The 15,770-nt window shown below is 40.9% G+C and overlaps 1 protein-coding gene across 2 annotated transcripts in view; it reads right to left on the bottom strand.

Annotated features, from left to right (window-relative positions):
- The window catches only part of usp34 (ubiquitin specific peptidase 34), a 68,655-nt gene that overhangs the window by 26,684 nt on the left and 26,201 nt on the right, over window positions 1–15,770 (bottom strand). The window contains exons 14-40 of one of the 2 annotated variants that reach the window (XM_087841439.1): window positions 14,583–15,310; window positions 13,977–14,191; window positions 13,600–13,718; window positions 13,359–13,486; window positions 12,968–13,057; window positions 12,687–12,782; window positions 10,721–10,803; window positions 10,004–10,158; window positions 8,874–8,987; window positions 8,677–8,776; window positions 8,375–8,537; window positions 8,132–8,258; window positions 7,886–8,036; window positions 7,702–7,802; window positions 7,308–7,523; window positions 6,056–6,181; window positions 5,826–5,948; window positions 4,131–4,214; window positions 3,954–4,040; window positions 3,627–3,827; window positions 3,443–3,525; window positions 3,310–3,350; window positions 3,095–3,219; window positions 2,336–2,488; window positions 1,987–2,091; window positions 1,767–1,822; window positions 1,283–1,587 (exon numbers count right to left, since the gene is read on the bottom strand). In XM_087841439.1, coding sequence (XP_087697565.1) covers window positions 1,283–1,587; window positions 1,767–1,822; window positions 1,987–2,091; window positions 2,336–2,488; window positions 3,095–3,219; window positions 3,310–3,350; window positions 3,443–3,525; window positions 3,627–3,827; window positions 3,954–4,040; window positions 4,131–4,214; window positions 5,826–5,948; window positions 6,056–6,181; window positions 7,308–7,523; window positions 7,702–7,802; window positions 7,886–8,036; window positions 8,132–8,258; window positions 8,375–8,537; window positions 8,677–8,776; window positions 8,874–8,987; window positions 10,004–10,158; window positions 10,721–10,803; window positions 12,687–12,782; window positions 12,968–13,057; window positions 13,359–13,486; window positions 13,600–13,718; window positions 13,977–14,191; window positions 14,583–15,310 — 4,075 coding nt within the window. Of the gene's footprint in view, window positions 1–1,282; window positions 1,588–1,766; window positions 1,862–1,986; window positions 2,092–2,335; window positions 2,489–3,094; window positions 3,220–3,309; window positions 3,351–3,442; window positions 3,526–3,626; window positions 3,828–3,953; window positions 4,041–4,130; window positions 4,215–5,825; window positions 5,949–6,055; window positions 6,182–7,307; window positions 7,524–7,701; window positions 7,803–7,885; window positions 8,037–8,131; window positions 8,259–8,374; window positions 8,538–8,676; window positions 8,777–8,873; window positions 8,988–10,003; window positions 10,159–10,720; window positions 10,804–12,686; window positions 12,783–12,967; window positions 13,058–13,358; window positions 13,487–13,599; window positions 13,719–13,976; window positions 14,192–14,582; window positions 15,311–15,770 lie in introns of both variants that reach the window. The other variant, XM_087841437.1, reaches the window with a different exon arrangement.

The following is a 15,770-nucleotide window of genomic DNA, read 5'->3' on the forward strand; positions in this document are numbered from 1 at the left end:
TTCTGTGTCACACCTGTCTTTTTATTAAATTATTCAAACTGGCGGTTGCATTATTGCAGGGGTGTCAAACTCAAATACACAGTGGGCCAAAATTCAAAACTGGAACAAAGTCGCGGGCTAATGTTAATATTTATTGGGGGGAAAAAAATCTTCCTCCAGATATAAGAATATATGAAAAACTGAATATGGAACAAGCAAAGTTTAATACTAAATGATATATATTAGCTGTATTATACAGCTAATATATATCATTTAGTATTAAAGTAGGCCAGTAGGCCACCTCTAATAGTAATCTGGTATGGCCTTAAAACAAACTAAACTTGCAGAACAGTCTGGTAATCTGTAGGGGTGGGGGAAAAAATCGATACTGTGTAGTATCGTGATATTTTGTTTGCTAATAATGTATCGATACAGGGACAGCAGAAATCGATATTTTGTTACAAAAAACGGTTTTTCTCTGACTTCAGAGCATGTTGATCCTTTTTCTGAGCAAGAATCCTGACATTCCTTCACTGTCCAAATGTGTTTAATAAACATGACAGTTTACTTATTTTAATTTAAGACATGTTTTATTTTAATTAAGTTTAAAACTTTTTTATTTAATGTAAAATTATATTTTGTTTTAATTTACTTTCAAATTCTTCAGTTGCTGAAGGGGCTGCATAGTTTTCATAAACTGCATAGTTCAGAATAGCTATAATTGTACCAGATGGTTGCGTTCAGTTAAGTTGGACTGAAATGAGAGAAAGACTGAGTGTGAGACTTTGATATTAGATTAAATGAATATTGATAAAGTTTACCTTTATGTACAGAATCTGAATATCTCAAAATATATATATATATATATATTTTTTTTTTTTTTAAATCGCAATAATATCGTATCGTGGGATGTATGGTGATTCCCACCTCTAGTAATCTGGTTGTTAAAGCTATGATTAAAATTAGGCATGGTGTAAAAACATATCTAAAATTAAGTTAAAAATAATGATAGGATTCTGCACTTCTGTAGAGCTTTGTAGACAGTTTCAGCTCATAGTGCTCTTTAAAACACTTTCACAACATAGTTCTGACAAAAAGTGTCCCAGTCTCTTCAGCATTAGTCCCAATTGTGGGTCAATGTCTTGTAGAAGAAGACTGGATTCACTGTGGCAAAGCTTAAATTGAGTCAGATCACTGACCTAGAGGACTACTGACACAGAGCTTGCATATACAGACAGAAACACAGTACACAGAAGTAAAATAAACTACCAAATAAAAGTAATCAAAAAGTGAAGCTCTTCACCCTGCATGTGCTGAGACATGACCCAATTATGGAGCAGCCGATAGTTTTCTACCGAGCCCTTCACCGTCTCCACCAACAGATCATAGGCGGCGGCCCTTGCAGCGTGGGACTTGCACTTGGGCTGAGCACGGTCGACCAGACTGGGGAGGAGGAAGAGGAGGTTGTAGACATCCCTCAGAAACTCCTGCCCCTCACGGGAGAACTTAAAAGGAGGCTTGTGTTTGAGGACGCTGGTGGCAAGACGAAGGAGCCCTGTCAGGCCGTCGTCTTCGATTGTTCCATCTTGTTGGTCCAAGATCTCACGGCTGGAAGTGAAAGAGTTGTGTTTACATCAAAGCAGTATCAATTGTGGAAATTTGCCATTTGGTTTAATTTTAAAAGCCACTGCCATCAGTAATATTGTCAGCATGAACTTTCAGCAAAATGCAAACATCCTTTAAATTTTTGTATACTGAGCATAAAATTCAGTTTGTGACAATCAGACCTCCTAATGCAGTCGGCAAGATGTCGGGCAAGAGCATCCAGGTCCAGCAGGGTGGTCTGCATCGAGCCGGCCAGCGACAGAGAGGGAGAGACCTTCTGTGAGTTCAAACAGATCAATACTAGCAGCAGTTCAATACAAAAATCAAAACGTTACTACAAACTCAAATCTACTAAATCAACAGGTTGGTGTGATCATCAGCATTGTGGTTTGACGTTCCCACCTGGCTCGCATCTTTAACGTGGATGTTATCGATGAGTTTGCAGAGCAGCCAGAAGTATTCCTTACAGCCTGTCCTTAACAGAGGCTCCTCTTCGTAGTCTTCGACCTGCAAATATAAATGCACAGTTACTGCTTAAGAACATCCCAATGAAAGTCTCATGATGTGATCTAATAGAGTGCATGTCAGGTTCTGCTGCATTAAACCAATGTGAGAAACAAGGCTTAGTAGAAACAAACCAGATTCAAAGTAGCAAAGGTCAAACTGAGTCCAACATTGCCTCTGAGGAGTACTGACACACGTACCGCTTCCATGCAAGTACTTGCCTGAGCTACTTGAGTGTGAGACCTACCCTTAGTGGTTTGAGGGCCTGGGCGTCAGGCAGGAACTTGAGCAGTGTGGAGGCGGCGAGCAGCAGGAAGGATCTGTTGATGGACTCCCCTCCCTCCAAACCTGACAGAGACAACTTGTACAGGCCATTACATGCCTCGTGTCTCACTGCCGGCTACAAAGAAAAACAACACACCTCAACAAAATGATGATAAAGCGAAGCATACTGACATGCTGATTAAACGACTAAAGTCTGAACCACAATTGTAAAAATTCCCAACTGGCTCTTGCTTGTGCTCTACTGCCCTGCTGCTAATACGGCGAGGATCCGACAGAAGCATGAAACAAACGTGAAGCATTCAGGCATCACAATCAACAACTGAATTGCATAAATTATCCACAAAGAAATGTGAACTTGTCGCCCCCATCAGGCTGTAATAGTAATTACACAAACAATTGAATTGAGTGTTATAAAGATTTCTAAAACAAGTCTGGAACAAAATTCATAAACATTTTAACAGAGGTGTGACTGGGACCAGTTTAGATGTGAATGATTTTTAAAGTCTGGTGAGGATTCTTTAACACTCATCAAGGATTAATATTTTTGACATCCACAGTCCCGGGAAAATGCTATTGAGAGCTCAAGAAAGCACAAAAAAGATCCATCTATACTGTCATACAACATCACAAGGAAGAACAAGACCATTAAGAAAACTTCTTCTTTTTATGGAGTAAATTAATATCTCTTGACTTGTGATGGAGCTGTGGATGTTAGACTCACCTCAGGAATCAGAAGGGTGAGTTTTTTCAGCCAGTCGTGCAGGTGGTCGCTGTCAGCCAGACTGGACTTCACGGTTGAAGAGCAGTGAGCCCAGCTCACCAGCAGCCACATGGAATAGTGAGTCACTGTGGGTAAAACATTACTGTCACACTCCACCAGCTTACTTCTTTTAACATTTTTAGCACGATCACCGTCTGAAAATGTAAAATCCTTACCTTCGTGCCGAGACCTGTGGTCAGACTGAGCCTTCAGAACTCTGCAAACAAAAACAAACAAAACAACAAACATGTCAACTATGCTGTCCATTTAAAAGTAAAGAACACATTTTTGAGCTTTTGTATGGCAAACCTGTGTGCAAGGTTGTCGTAAGTGTAGGCCACATTGATTAGTCGCTGGATCAGGTTGGTGCCTTGAACAAGGCTGAGGAACACCTGCGAACAGACAGAAGAGCCGATGATAAACATCCAGAAGTCAGAAACGTCCTGCTGGCAGTTTCTGCTACAAAGCATTACAAGTCAGCTGGAATAGTTACTTCAGTCAGTCGAGGGATGTGCAGGCCTTTGCCATGATCTACAGTGGATTTGCGCGATTTGCCTGGCCACGCCCTTTTACGTTGGCTGTCAGAGAGGCCTGACCAGGAGAAGACATCGTGGTAGGCTAAATCCAGGTCTGCAGGGTCTACAGCAAACTGGCAGATCAGCTTCAGCAGGCAGGCCAGACAGTCCAGCAGCCACTATAGATAAAAGGACATCAAACCAAACACTTACTTATATTAGTCTGTCCAATAATATGCTCATAAAATACATCTACTATCTACTGAAACTGTAGAAAATGACAAAGGTAGACTAAACTGTCTCACCACTGTCCAGGATTCTTGGTCTTTGGGTTCGAGGATGCCCGAATTAAAAATTTCCAAAAGCAGCTGCAAACCTCCAGATGAAACAAACTAAAGAAGAAGAAGACAACTGAAGTCAATTAAAGCCACGATTGAGAGGAATTTGATTTCCATCCTGCTTGAGTTAGTGTTGTGCTGTACCTTGCAGCTCCATGTGTTTTTGCTGTTTTCTATCTGATCCTCACTGGAGTCGTCCGAGTCTGGATACAGGTCACTATAGCTGCCCTGGGAACGAACAAGCAAGAGCTAAGTAAAATAGTAATACTGTCACTAACACAGTTTTACATTTTTTAATGATGATGCCAAGTTGTACATGAACCACGCATTGCACTGTAAAAGTGTCATTATTTATGTTTTTAATGCCGGCTTTAGTCCAAATAGGGGGAAAGAAACTACACAAACCTTTCCGAATTTAAGGGCCAATTACTTTTTTACATAAATCTTGTAGCTTTTTTCCCTTCAAAAATGAACTCATGATTTAAAAATTAATTTTTATATTTTCTTGGGTTATCTTTTTTATCAATTTATCAATCTAAAAATTTAAGTGTGATAAATATTTAAAGAAAGGAGCAAAAGCTTTTTTCACTGTACTGTACAGAGTACCCAGTAGGGCTGCCACGATTAGTCGACTAGTCACGATTACGTCAACTATCAAAATCGTCGACGACTAATTGAATAGTCGACGCGTCGTTTGAAGCTTTGTAAGATCACAAACGATGCAGGAATAAGTAGTAGGATTTAAGAGTGTAATAACGGACTGAAACAGAAGATGGCAGCACTGCATGTAGAAGGATGCCAGCTGCCGTTAAACCCCGAAGAAGAAGAAGCTGTGTCCCAGAATTCATAACGCAGCCCAGCTCAGTTTTCAACAATGGCGGCAGCTAGTTAGTTTTAATATTACTCTTATTATTCTATCTGGGTCACAAAATAAACGTTTAACATATTTTCAGATATTCAAATATCTGCTCAGTTTATCAAGACACCACATATTTTCAAAAGCGCTCCGACGTTTTCGGAGATGTGTGTTACCCACTTAGCTCGATAGCTAGCCTGGGGCAAGGCTCACTAGAGCCGTGAGAACACCGGACTCCCGGCAAATCATTTTCAAACCCACCGCCGTCTTTCGATACTCAGGTTAAACATATATAAGTCACTTAGATAACTTAAAAATGTTATTGTTTGGCTTTTTTCAGTATTTTATTTGTTCCTGAGTAAATCGGTTTGGCTGAGATTAAATTATAGTTTTTACACAGCTGAATAAACGTCAAACAGACAACTGATTATCAGAAGTGTGAGATGCTCGAGAATTTACTCCGGTGTCCTGTTATATTTTAGATAGCAAGGAGTTTATTAAACCTCACCGAAACAATCTGCAAATGTCATTAAAATTTAACAAACTATCATCTTGTCTTTATTGTTAGTTAGCACAGACCTTAAACACTTAAAGCTGTAAGCTAATGATAGTTATATAAGAGCAGATGCTGCTGGTGCAATAAGCTGTAGTTTTACGTCCAATGGATGATGATCTGATTAGTCGACTAATCGCAGAAATAATAGGTGACTAGTCGACTATCAAAATAATTGTTTGTGGCAGCCCTAGTACCCAGCATATTGATTTTAGTGACTTTACATTTAAATATATTTGCCATTACAAGTTGTAGCTCAATTTAAAAAACAAAAGTGTCTACAGTCAGACTATAGTCGCAGTAAATGGTGCTACCATTTAGTTAATTTGTTTTAAATCGACTCGTGTCCCTATATTAACATCTACAGATTCCACACTTGGCAGCGGATCCTGCGGACAGAAAGAGGCCATCAATACTTTATCTGTCTTACTGTTGACTCTCTGTGGATGCGTCGATTGGGCTTTCCCAGAGCCTCGATGATCTCTAGAGCGTACAGCAGCTTGTGAGGACTTTTAATCCTCAGCAGCTCCTTCCAACACAAACCCTCACCATTCTTCAGACAAAATAAAAACACAAAATTAAAAGCAAATTTAGTTATTCTATGTTTGCCCGATCAACAACAGACTCTTGAAGACTCCTTATTTAAACAGGTTGACTGACCGTATCATCTGAGATGTTCTGGAAGGCCTGCAACATTTTGGGACAGGTGGGAAGCAGCATGAGCAGCTCCCAAACTCGACGAGACAAATTCTCTGCATGAAGGTGAAGCTCCTCGCATCGTGCGCTCTGGGTTTAACAACAAAACAAAACCAAACTTTAGTTAGCAGCGATGTTCCTGGTGACTGTCTTGATGCTCATCCAGGTAAGTAAATCCCTAAAGGTTGATTCTATTCATCTGGACGTAGCGTTCTCAGTGGGAGAAAGGTTTCGTCACTCATCGAAGTGACTGAGTGAACAATGGGCTGTCAGTTCAGTTCCTTGATCATTAATATGCAAATGTCATGACCATTGATCAACAAGCACTGATCAAAGACCATGAATATCATTCACAGAGAGTTGGGGAATGGCTGGTGATTAATTTACTTGCAGATTAAACAGAATTTAAGTCAAGTAGTCAGCGAAAACTGAAAGAAAATAGCCAAAACTGATTACAGCCCTCATGAACAAAGTTAGGAAAGGACATATTCAAGAGCCTTAAGAAATCAATGATTCTGATCTTCCAAAATCAAACAGTGTTTTAACATTTCTTTAAAAAAAAAAAAAAAAAAAAAAAAAAAAAAAAAAGTCACTTTGTTATTTTATAAACATCTGTACTGAATTTGGTTATGCTTTGTTCCAGTTAAATGCTTTTATATCATTTCACGTTTGTCTACATGCAACTGTTCATTTTTTCAGCCAAAGAACTGTCGAACCCGTCTTACTTTCAAGTTTGTCTGTTTACAACTTCCTGTCACAGAAACACGCTGACAATGCTGTCTTCAGGCGATGGAGTAACCAAGGATGACACCAGTGTGTAGGTGGCAACATAACATCTTAGACAACATGGTGTTGTGCATTGATTAAATACAAATAAATAGTTAAATAGTCTAGCATATTTCTAATACTAAGGCAAGAAATGTTAACCATTTTGCATACTTGAGGCATCTCTCTTACCCACAAATGTAGTTATACATGTGGATGAACATGACTGTGAACATCAACTAACATACATCAAAGGTACACCTTAAAACAGTTTCTGTGTTTCAGTGACCTCACCTCTCAAACTGGGTTTCAGTTCATACCTGCTCTTTTGCATTATTACATGTGGTCTAATATTATACCTAGTAAATACAATTTTCCATACATTTTAGCCAATATAACAGCCATATGATGTATACATCCCTTCAGGAGTTCTTCCATAACTAACACCCACCTCTGGGCTCTCCTGGACCTTCTCTGTGTTTGGGCTGGGTGGTTTGAAGCAAGCCAGCATCTCCAGCAGGTCGAAGAGTGTGGTGAGATGTGGCTCCTGAAGGAGCAGTAGCATAGGAATGTGCTCTTTCTGAGGAGGTGGAAGACAGGAGGCAGGCAATTGGATGCCCTCGCCCTTCCTCTCCCTCCGCGGAGCTCCCAGAGACACAAATACCATCTGGGATCAGATAAGAAGACGGTTCATAAAACTCATCTGCACTGAACAAATGTAATCAAAATTTACATGATTAGACAACAACGTTAAAAGATGTAAAACAATCTTTCAGACTTGAGCTGAACTGCAGTCTGTCCTACTGTTGGCCGTTTCTTACACAGAAGAGAAGTCAAACTGTTACCTGCATGTCTTTAAAGCCCAGCTCATGCAGAGTCTTCTCATCATAGTCTGTGGTAAGTTCATGACCAGAAGAGATCATCCTGACCGGTCCCATCAAACCACCTGCAGAACACGAGACAACATTTCACTAACAGACTCACTCACACAACAAAAGCAAGGGAGAATATTTTATGGAGGGAGCTGACCTGGGAAGTCTCCTGGCTGCCGGCCACTCTGGCCAAATTCCTGCAGCTGAGCCTGGTGGTTCATCTGCTCCTTCTGCAGGTTCTCGTACCAGTGGGTCACCTCAGCTCGCAGGTCAGCTACTTGGTCACTGGGATACATCTCAATGGTCATCTGCAAAAAGTGTGTCGAAACATTTGACTTGTACTGTAGAAGCACATTCTAAGTATTTATGCAATAAGACTTATTTGCTTTTAATAAAGTGTCACCTTGTCAGGCAGGCCGGCGGGCTGACAGACGATCCTAAGAGGTAGAGACTGTTTGTCACTCAAAGCTTTAAGGTGGCTGCTGATTCCCGTCCCCTCGATCTGCCACTGTCGCAGGTGGTAAGCAAACCTGCCACAGACCAGAGACAAAACGATGTGCTGCAATACTGTTTGTTTGCTTTTTTTCATATAAAATGATTTTGACCACTGAGTTTTTAATAATGTAAACATTCCAGGTGTGTATACCTGCGCCGGAACGCCTCCAGATGTGTTTTGAGCATGAGCAACCCCCTCTCAATGCTGGTCAGACTGGAGTGAGCATCCTTCTCCAAGTTGGCAGAAGCCATCAGGAGGCTCTCCATGCATTTCCTTATGAACTCTTGTTCCTTCTCCAGTCCTGTTTTACCAGCTGGAGACACACAAAAGTAGAATTAATAGATTAAGATCAGCAATTTTTCAAAGTCTTCTTGTTCTTATTGGTACGGAAGAATAAAAACAACAATAACAAAGCATATGACTTCATCATAGTGCAGTGAGTAAAAACTGACCATTGATGTAGTAGGAGTTGATGTACTGTATAGCAGCGCGGCTGATATCAGCAGATTGAGCTCTCAGAGCGATCCCCCACAGCTGGTCCATCCCACACAGCTGGCGGCACAGACATTCCTCAATTAATCATCTACTCAAAGGTGTCTGAAGACGACATGTCTGATTACGAGCATCACATGCTTTTGTTTCCATTTACCTCACAGCTAGAGGCGTTGTCCAGCGCAGTAGTAGCAAGCCGGGCCAGGTTACAGAGGTGCTGAAAGAGGTTGAGGCCTGTCATGCTGATAGTCTCTGGTTTCAGCTGTGGCATCTGGAGACACAGTGACATTAACAAACACAAAGTAGTCAACATCAACACACGGCTGCTGTCTGAAGCTGCCCAGAGGGTCGTGATTGTGCTCCACCCCAGCTGAGTTTAAACCCGTCCAGTTGAATAAACGTATGAGAAATAGCCTGATAAATTCTGTTCCTGTTTTTTATTTTTTTATTTATTATTTATTGCCAGCTCTAAACTATAAACCTGAGGCTACAGTCCCACACACTTACACAAACCCCTATTCTAATGAGGACACGCATATGATCTTTCTTTTAGTATTTAGGTATGAACACAAAGCGAAAATGGGGAAAAAAAAGCACAAAGAGGCTTTAAAGGAATCGCTGCTGTAGAAACATGAAGAGGTAGGAACAGTGTCTGCAGCCTGACTGCTCATCACTGCTTTTGTTACCCGTTGAAGTTCAGGGGCTGGCTGCTGCTCTAACATCACTTTGTTCTTTTGACTAGCTTAGCATTAGCATGCTGTCTGTGTAAGTGGTTGCAAAGAGCTGAAGTTGTGTTAGCAACACATCATGCTCTTGTCCTCTTGAGTAACATTTCCACCCTGTAGACTGTCATACTATATGCACAACTACAGACAAACTAAAAAAAATCTAGCACAAGTGCAAATGGAGCTGATGAGAGAGCTCGATAGCCGGGCAGACTAACAGATCGCAGAAATTGAACTAGAAGAGAAGCAGTTCTTGTAGAGAACCTGTACAGTAAAACCAAAGAAAAGAAAAGAAAAGAAAAGAAAATCTTAATGCTATGATTCTTTTCCAACTAAAAGATTTTCTGCCAATTTAACGTTGCACAGCACAGGAAATAAAGGGGATTTTTTCAAACATTTAAGAGATTTATGGAATTAAATTTATGTCACAAGTTGTACACGAAACGGGCACAGGTTTTTGCCACTTCCCTCGACTTTGGAATTATCTATAATTCCACAGGCATTCTTAATCATTATCCATGGGACACCTATAAAATTCTATAATCCACGGTCTTGTTACTACCTTCTCCAGGAAGAGATGTTTGTAGGTCTCCATGCCCATAGCGTGCTGGTCTTTGCTGCGGACCTGGTTGAGGAACCAGTGCAACGCATCATCGTAACATTCAGCGTCCTCCACCAGACAGTGCCACAGAATGTCCACTTGCTCCAGACTCAGTCCTGACAAATCCAAACACCAAAATAGAGTTCAGCCATGTCAAACGCAGACCGGGTTCATATAACGCAGACCACTTTTCCCCCGTCTTTGGGCTTTTGGCCATGATTATCTGCTTATGTTGCACATCCATACATAAGAGGCTAAGACCGAAAGGGGATTAAAAGGTAAGAGACACATTTTCTTTTATTACACGTAAACACGCTAAAAGGTGGATAATTTTAGAGATCCCCAATTTAAAATGAAAGAACCCAAAAAGAAAGGCTCAGAAATCAAGACTGAAATGCAAAGTGCTAAAGACCACGAAACTTTAAGAAAACACTTCACTCCTTTAATTTTTTTTCCTCTTTTGGGGTGTAAAATATTCCTCAAGTGAATAGCCTCTGATCCCTGGTGTGGAAACACAGCAGAGATCAGGGTTATGTTATGAAAACCACAGCTGTTATTTACTAAAGCATAATATAGACACCTCTACCTCTGTGCAACTCTCTGGAGAGGTGCATGTCTTTTAAAAACATCTTAGTTCACAGAGATTACTCTAGTACATAAATGGTATCGGAATCTTACTGAAGTGGTCGGGAGATCCCAGTGTGGAAAAGACACAGGTAAGGAACTGCAGACGGACCTGGACCTCTGCACTGTGACTGTACCTACACAACACACAGACCAGTTATGTGTCAACAGTGAAGAAAGTGAACTGATGTCTGAAGATCACAGTTTGCAGAAGCTTCTGACTGCTCTCTCAGAAGTATTGACACCAAGCACAATTCTGCTAACGCAGTCTTTGAGATGCACGTGTAAATAATTTAAATGAACAGTGGCTGCTATCATGGGCACTCCAGAAATATCACACTAGTGGGCAATTACAATGTCATTAAAGGTTAAAGCAGGTTAAATAACTGCACACAAGGGAACATTAAGCAACGCAATCAAATGGAACTAAAGAGGTGTTGTGCAGATAATGTGAAGATAAAAATGAATTTGCTGATGGACAGAATCATGAGACGCATCTTTGTTTTCCCAAAGGCCATGCCAATAAAATTTCAGGCCAATAATGAGATCCAATTCTGTGAAGCAAAAACACTTGGCTAGTCTCAACGAGGAATTGTAACACTAATGCTCTCACAACAAAAACTGACATTTTAAATTGGGTACAGGAATTCCACTGTCAGCATGATTTTTCTGAGGAGTGACTTTAGTGTCCAATTCTTCCTAAATGTGGAATTATCAGGTGGGAGGTGCTTTGTTTTCTAGCCATAATTAAGAGAATAAAACCGTGACTCAGGAAGCTGACAAATTAATTACAAACAAGAAATGATAAACTGAAAAAGGAAGCATAGTTCATTTATTTAAGTTAAACAAAGGTCAACCAATTTTTTTTAAAAAGTGTGCATATATGAGTCTCTTAATTTTAATAAAGAACAGAAAGTATTCAATGATTACTAAAGTAGTGTGGCCTAAAGAACTTCATAGAAAGGTAAAAGTCATTATTAACAACTGCAAAATCAAGCGTCCCGTTAAGTACAGTTATAGACTCAAGAAGTTTATTGTCATTTCGTATAGTGTTACCCAGCCTGAAACTAAACACTGTTTCTCACCAGCCTCTACAGTGCAAAAAGAAGTAAGTTTAAAAAGAGCAGTAAAAGAGGCAGTAATGAATTGCAACAATAGTTATGGATAAAGAAATAACATAAAATCTAAGTTCAAGTCACATTTGTCCGGGTAGTCAGCAGTCCTTTCACGGAAGGGGGTGGTTAAATTAGTGTGTGTGTGTGTGTGTGTGTGTGTGTGTGTGTGTGTGTGTGTGTGTGTGTGTGTGTGTGGCAACATCTATCTTGAGCCACCCCTCACTCCTTTAGATTTTGTAGGAATTTAAACACAGTATACAAGACAAAAACAGTTTGGACAGTTTCTAACAAGTTGAAAGCAAATATTTAGTATGACCACCTTTATTCTTCAACACAGCCTGAACTCTCATAATTTCTTTAAGTCATCATGAGGAAAATTTGTCCAGGCTTCTTGAATCACATTGAAAGGTCTTCTTTTGCCGTTTTTAATCACACTGTTGACAGTACCGTTTTCTCTTGTCTTCCTCCAGTTTCCCCAAGATGTATAACGTTTCCAGCTAATAGCAGTTTGTGAATCAACTTGTTGGTGCAAAAGTGATATTTTATTCTTGTCAAACTATCATGTTGGGCCTTTTTTGTAGATTCAACTGAAGAAATGAGAACAAATAATGTGCTTTTCTAACAGACAATTTGATACGAAGTTGTCTGTAAAGCCAACATCACACCTTGAATTACAGCAGGTGCCGCTGTTTTGCTTGAATTATTTATATGTCAGTGGTAAGTGACTTGTTTCTGGACAGGAACAAAGATGGGATTGAGTGAAAAAGCATCCAAAGAATTTCAGGGAACACTTTAAAAAGAATTACGAGTCCGGCTTCTTGCAAGCAAAATATAAAGAAATAAAGGGAGACTCAATATTCTGTATAGTAGTGTCGATATGTAGCAGTGGTGTAAGACAGACTCACAGTGCAAATTTGTGCCGGTGTTCTCTGACTTCTTGGATGTAGTGTTGCAGGTTGTCGAAAAACAGTTTCATCATGTGCAGCTCCTTTTCAGCCCACCTGACAGAACCAACAACCAAATCAGTGCAAGGCTCACAAAACAAAACACTTCAATACTCATATTTCTATTTTTTTCAGAAAGACTCAAATATTTTGACTCAGCTTTGATGAGCCATGTAATTGTATCTGAAACTCCACATGGTATTTTGACTTTTGTTGCACTCTGAAGAAGTGGTATAACTTACATGGTGATCCAATGAGTGTCATAGCTGGAGCCAAATTGCTGGAAAGTGCCAAAAAGTTTAGGGAGTAGACGCAAGGAAACCACAACTGACCTGAGAGAAGAGAAGAAGACAGAGTCCAGTTTTTCAAGATTCCCAAACGAGAATAATTACAAAGATAAATAAGATGAACATTTTAAATGCTCAAGAAATGATTATCTGGTGTTGATAAATCAGTAGTTTATCTATGCACAGGAAGCTACAACATGCCTTTTTATGTGTGTACTGCAAGGACAGGTGCCTACCAATTATTCATTTTTAATACATTCAATCTGAGACAAGTCCTAAATATCATAAGCTTGTTGTATTTATACATTCATGCAACAATTTAAAAAAATAAAGAGGTCACTCTTACCGGTGATGGGCCAAGTTGTCAAGGCAACCCTCGATAAAGCGCATTCGAATCTGTCTGTCAGTGAACCAGCAGACCAGCGAGCACAGCAGTTTCTCAGCTTCATTGATAAGACCTTCAGAGAGATGAATCTAAACACACAAGCAAATTATAAAATGAATTTTACACAATCCTACTAAAGCACCATCTATCAACTCTGTGAACATAAAGCATTGTCTATAAGGAAATATTGGGGAAGTCGTACCGCATCTTCATCTTGTACCAGGTCCCAGAGCAGAGTGTTGCCCTTCTTACAAACATTATCCAAGTTGATGTCAGTCACAGCGTGGCTGCTAGAGTACTGATGTTTATGAACAGCTGGACCTGAGGGGATAAAGAGCATTCACATGGTCAGATTTAATAATAATAACAATAATAATGGATTGGATTTATATAGCGCTTTTCAAGGCACCCAAAGCACTTTACAATGCCACTATTCATTCACTCTCGCATTCACACACTGGTGGAGGCAGCTACGGTTGTAGCCACAGCTGCCCTGGGGCAGACTGACAGAGATTAGATTCACTACTATTATTATTATTGTTATAAATTAAACTGTCCTAGTTCCATAGTGTGGCTCACCTTGCACCAGATGCTCATGGTAAATGGAGGCCAAGTTGGGAAGGTGCTGCTGCAGGTGGGAGCTGAGCTCAGCATGGGAGTTTATCTGGACGAGCTCCTCCTCACAGCCCGATTCCTCCCCGTCAAAATCAGCCATGTTCTTCTCTGACTTCGCACTGACCTGAGAGCTGCTGCAGCTAACGTCATCAGCACTCAGCATGTCCTCCACCATAGGTCTGAGGGAGGAAATTAGGGTTTATAGATCAAGGATAGAATGACAGGTACATTTAAAAGAGAAAAAAACAAAACTGACATGTATAACTACAGAGTTTCCTAGCACAGATGAAATTTGTGATTTTAGACAAATATGCAAAATAAACACCGCAGTCAATAAAATGTTTTACATCTAAAACCAGCTTTAATACTACAATATGTGCTGGACATAAGCTGTACTCAGAAGGTAAAAACCTATACTTACCTATTAATACACAGTATATAAACACACAAAAATTGCTATATGCAGAATACCATGAATGTCCCTCCATTTCTACCCTAATTTGAAAATATGTGCTCAGTAGACAGACACACTGTGTTAGCCATTCATAAACAGAAGTGTAGCAGTCTTACCCTTCATGATGGTGGTGGTGGTGATGATGATGGTGGTGATGGTGGTGGTGGTGCTGAGGGCCAATGAAACGACGGCAGTTGAAGAGTTCACTGCTCATGGCCTCTCCTAGGAAGTCCCCGGGTCGCGGGAGACAGGGAGGCTCCTGAGGTCCTTGGACGATCTGAGAAGGGCTGATATCTGGCGGCTGCTGCTGGGTCTCTGTCCCATCAGGCCGAGCAGATGACGATGCTGAACAAGTGTCAAGCATTCTCATGCGGCTCTCTAGAGACGCTGTCGCCGCCGTTACCATAATAGCAGAAGTTTCTGGGTTGAAAGGGAGAACCTTGGATTTGGCTCCTCCCCCTGGGCCACTCGGCCCTGCCCCCTCACCAAGAGCATCCCCGGCTTTCCTTTTCCTTGACTCAGTCTGCTCCCGGGGCTCCTTTTGGTGCCCACCTTCAGCAGCTGAGCGGTTACCCTCATCTTCATCTTCTTCATCGTCATCATCCTCCTCCTCTTCGTCCTCTTCTTCATCCTCTTCCTCCTCCTCTTCCTCCTCCTTTAAGGCCTCGCTATCTGCCATGTCATCAGAGTGCAGCTCGCTGCCTGGGCTCCCAGCTGACTGGCTGGCTCGACTGGAGGCGGCTTCGTTGCTGGAAGCCTCGCTGCGGCCGCTGCTGCTGCCTGGTCCGCTGCTGCCTTCCTCCACGCTGTTGGCAGTTTCATCTGAGCTGCCCTGCATAGACTCCTGAGGAAACAACAGCAGCTCTTTTCACCTGGTTGTGCATTTTATGTTAACGTCCTGGCTTTAATTAGACATTACAGAAAGACATTAGACAAAGAAACAGGTCATGGTGTAAGATTTAAGGGCCTCAACTCCCTTCAGAATACGTCATTTTAATAATTTCAAAAACTGGACTGAAATTTTTGACCCAAAGTAAAAATTATTATGGCCAGAAAAGTCAAAGTGACCTTCATAGTGCAGAAGGTCACAAGGATAGGACAGACTTCAAAACAATCATGACTGTTACAGCCACTGAGGAAAATAAATCAGTTGCTCTTTATTCTCTTGTTTGTATGGACTGGTACTTACATACTTGCATACAACACTCAGCCAATCGTACCCACCTTCCTACAGCACTTTCTAACATTCACACACATACTCTAATAGATGCACTGGGGGCAACTTGAGGTTCAGCATCATGCAG

This window comes from Neolamprologus brichardi, chromosome 6 (assembly GCF_056152115.1).
Source record: "Neolamprologus brichardi isolate AB-2024 chromosome 6, ASM5615211v1, whole genome shotgun sequence".
Classification (NCBI taxonomy): domain Eukaryota; kingdom Metazoa; phylum Chordata; class Actinopteri; order Cichliformes; family Cichlidae; genus Neolamprologus; species Neolamprologus brichardi.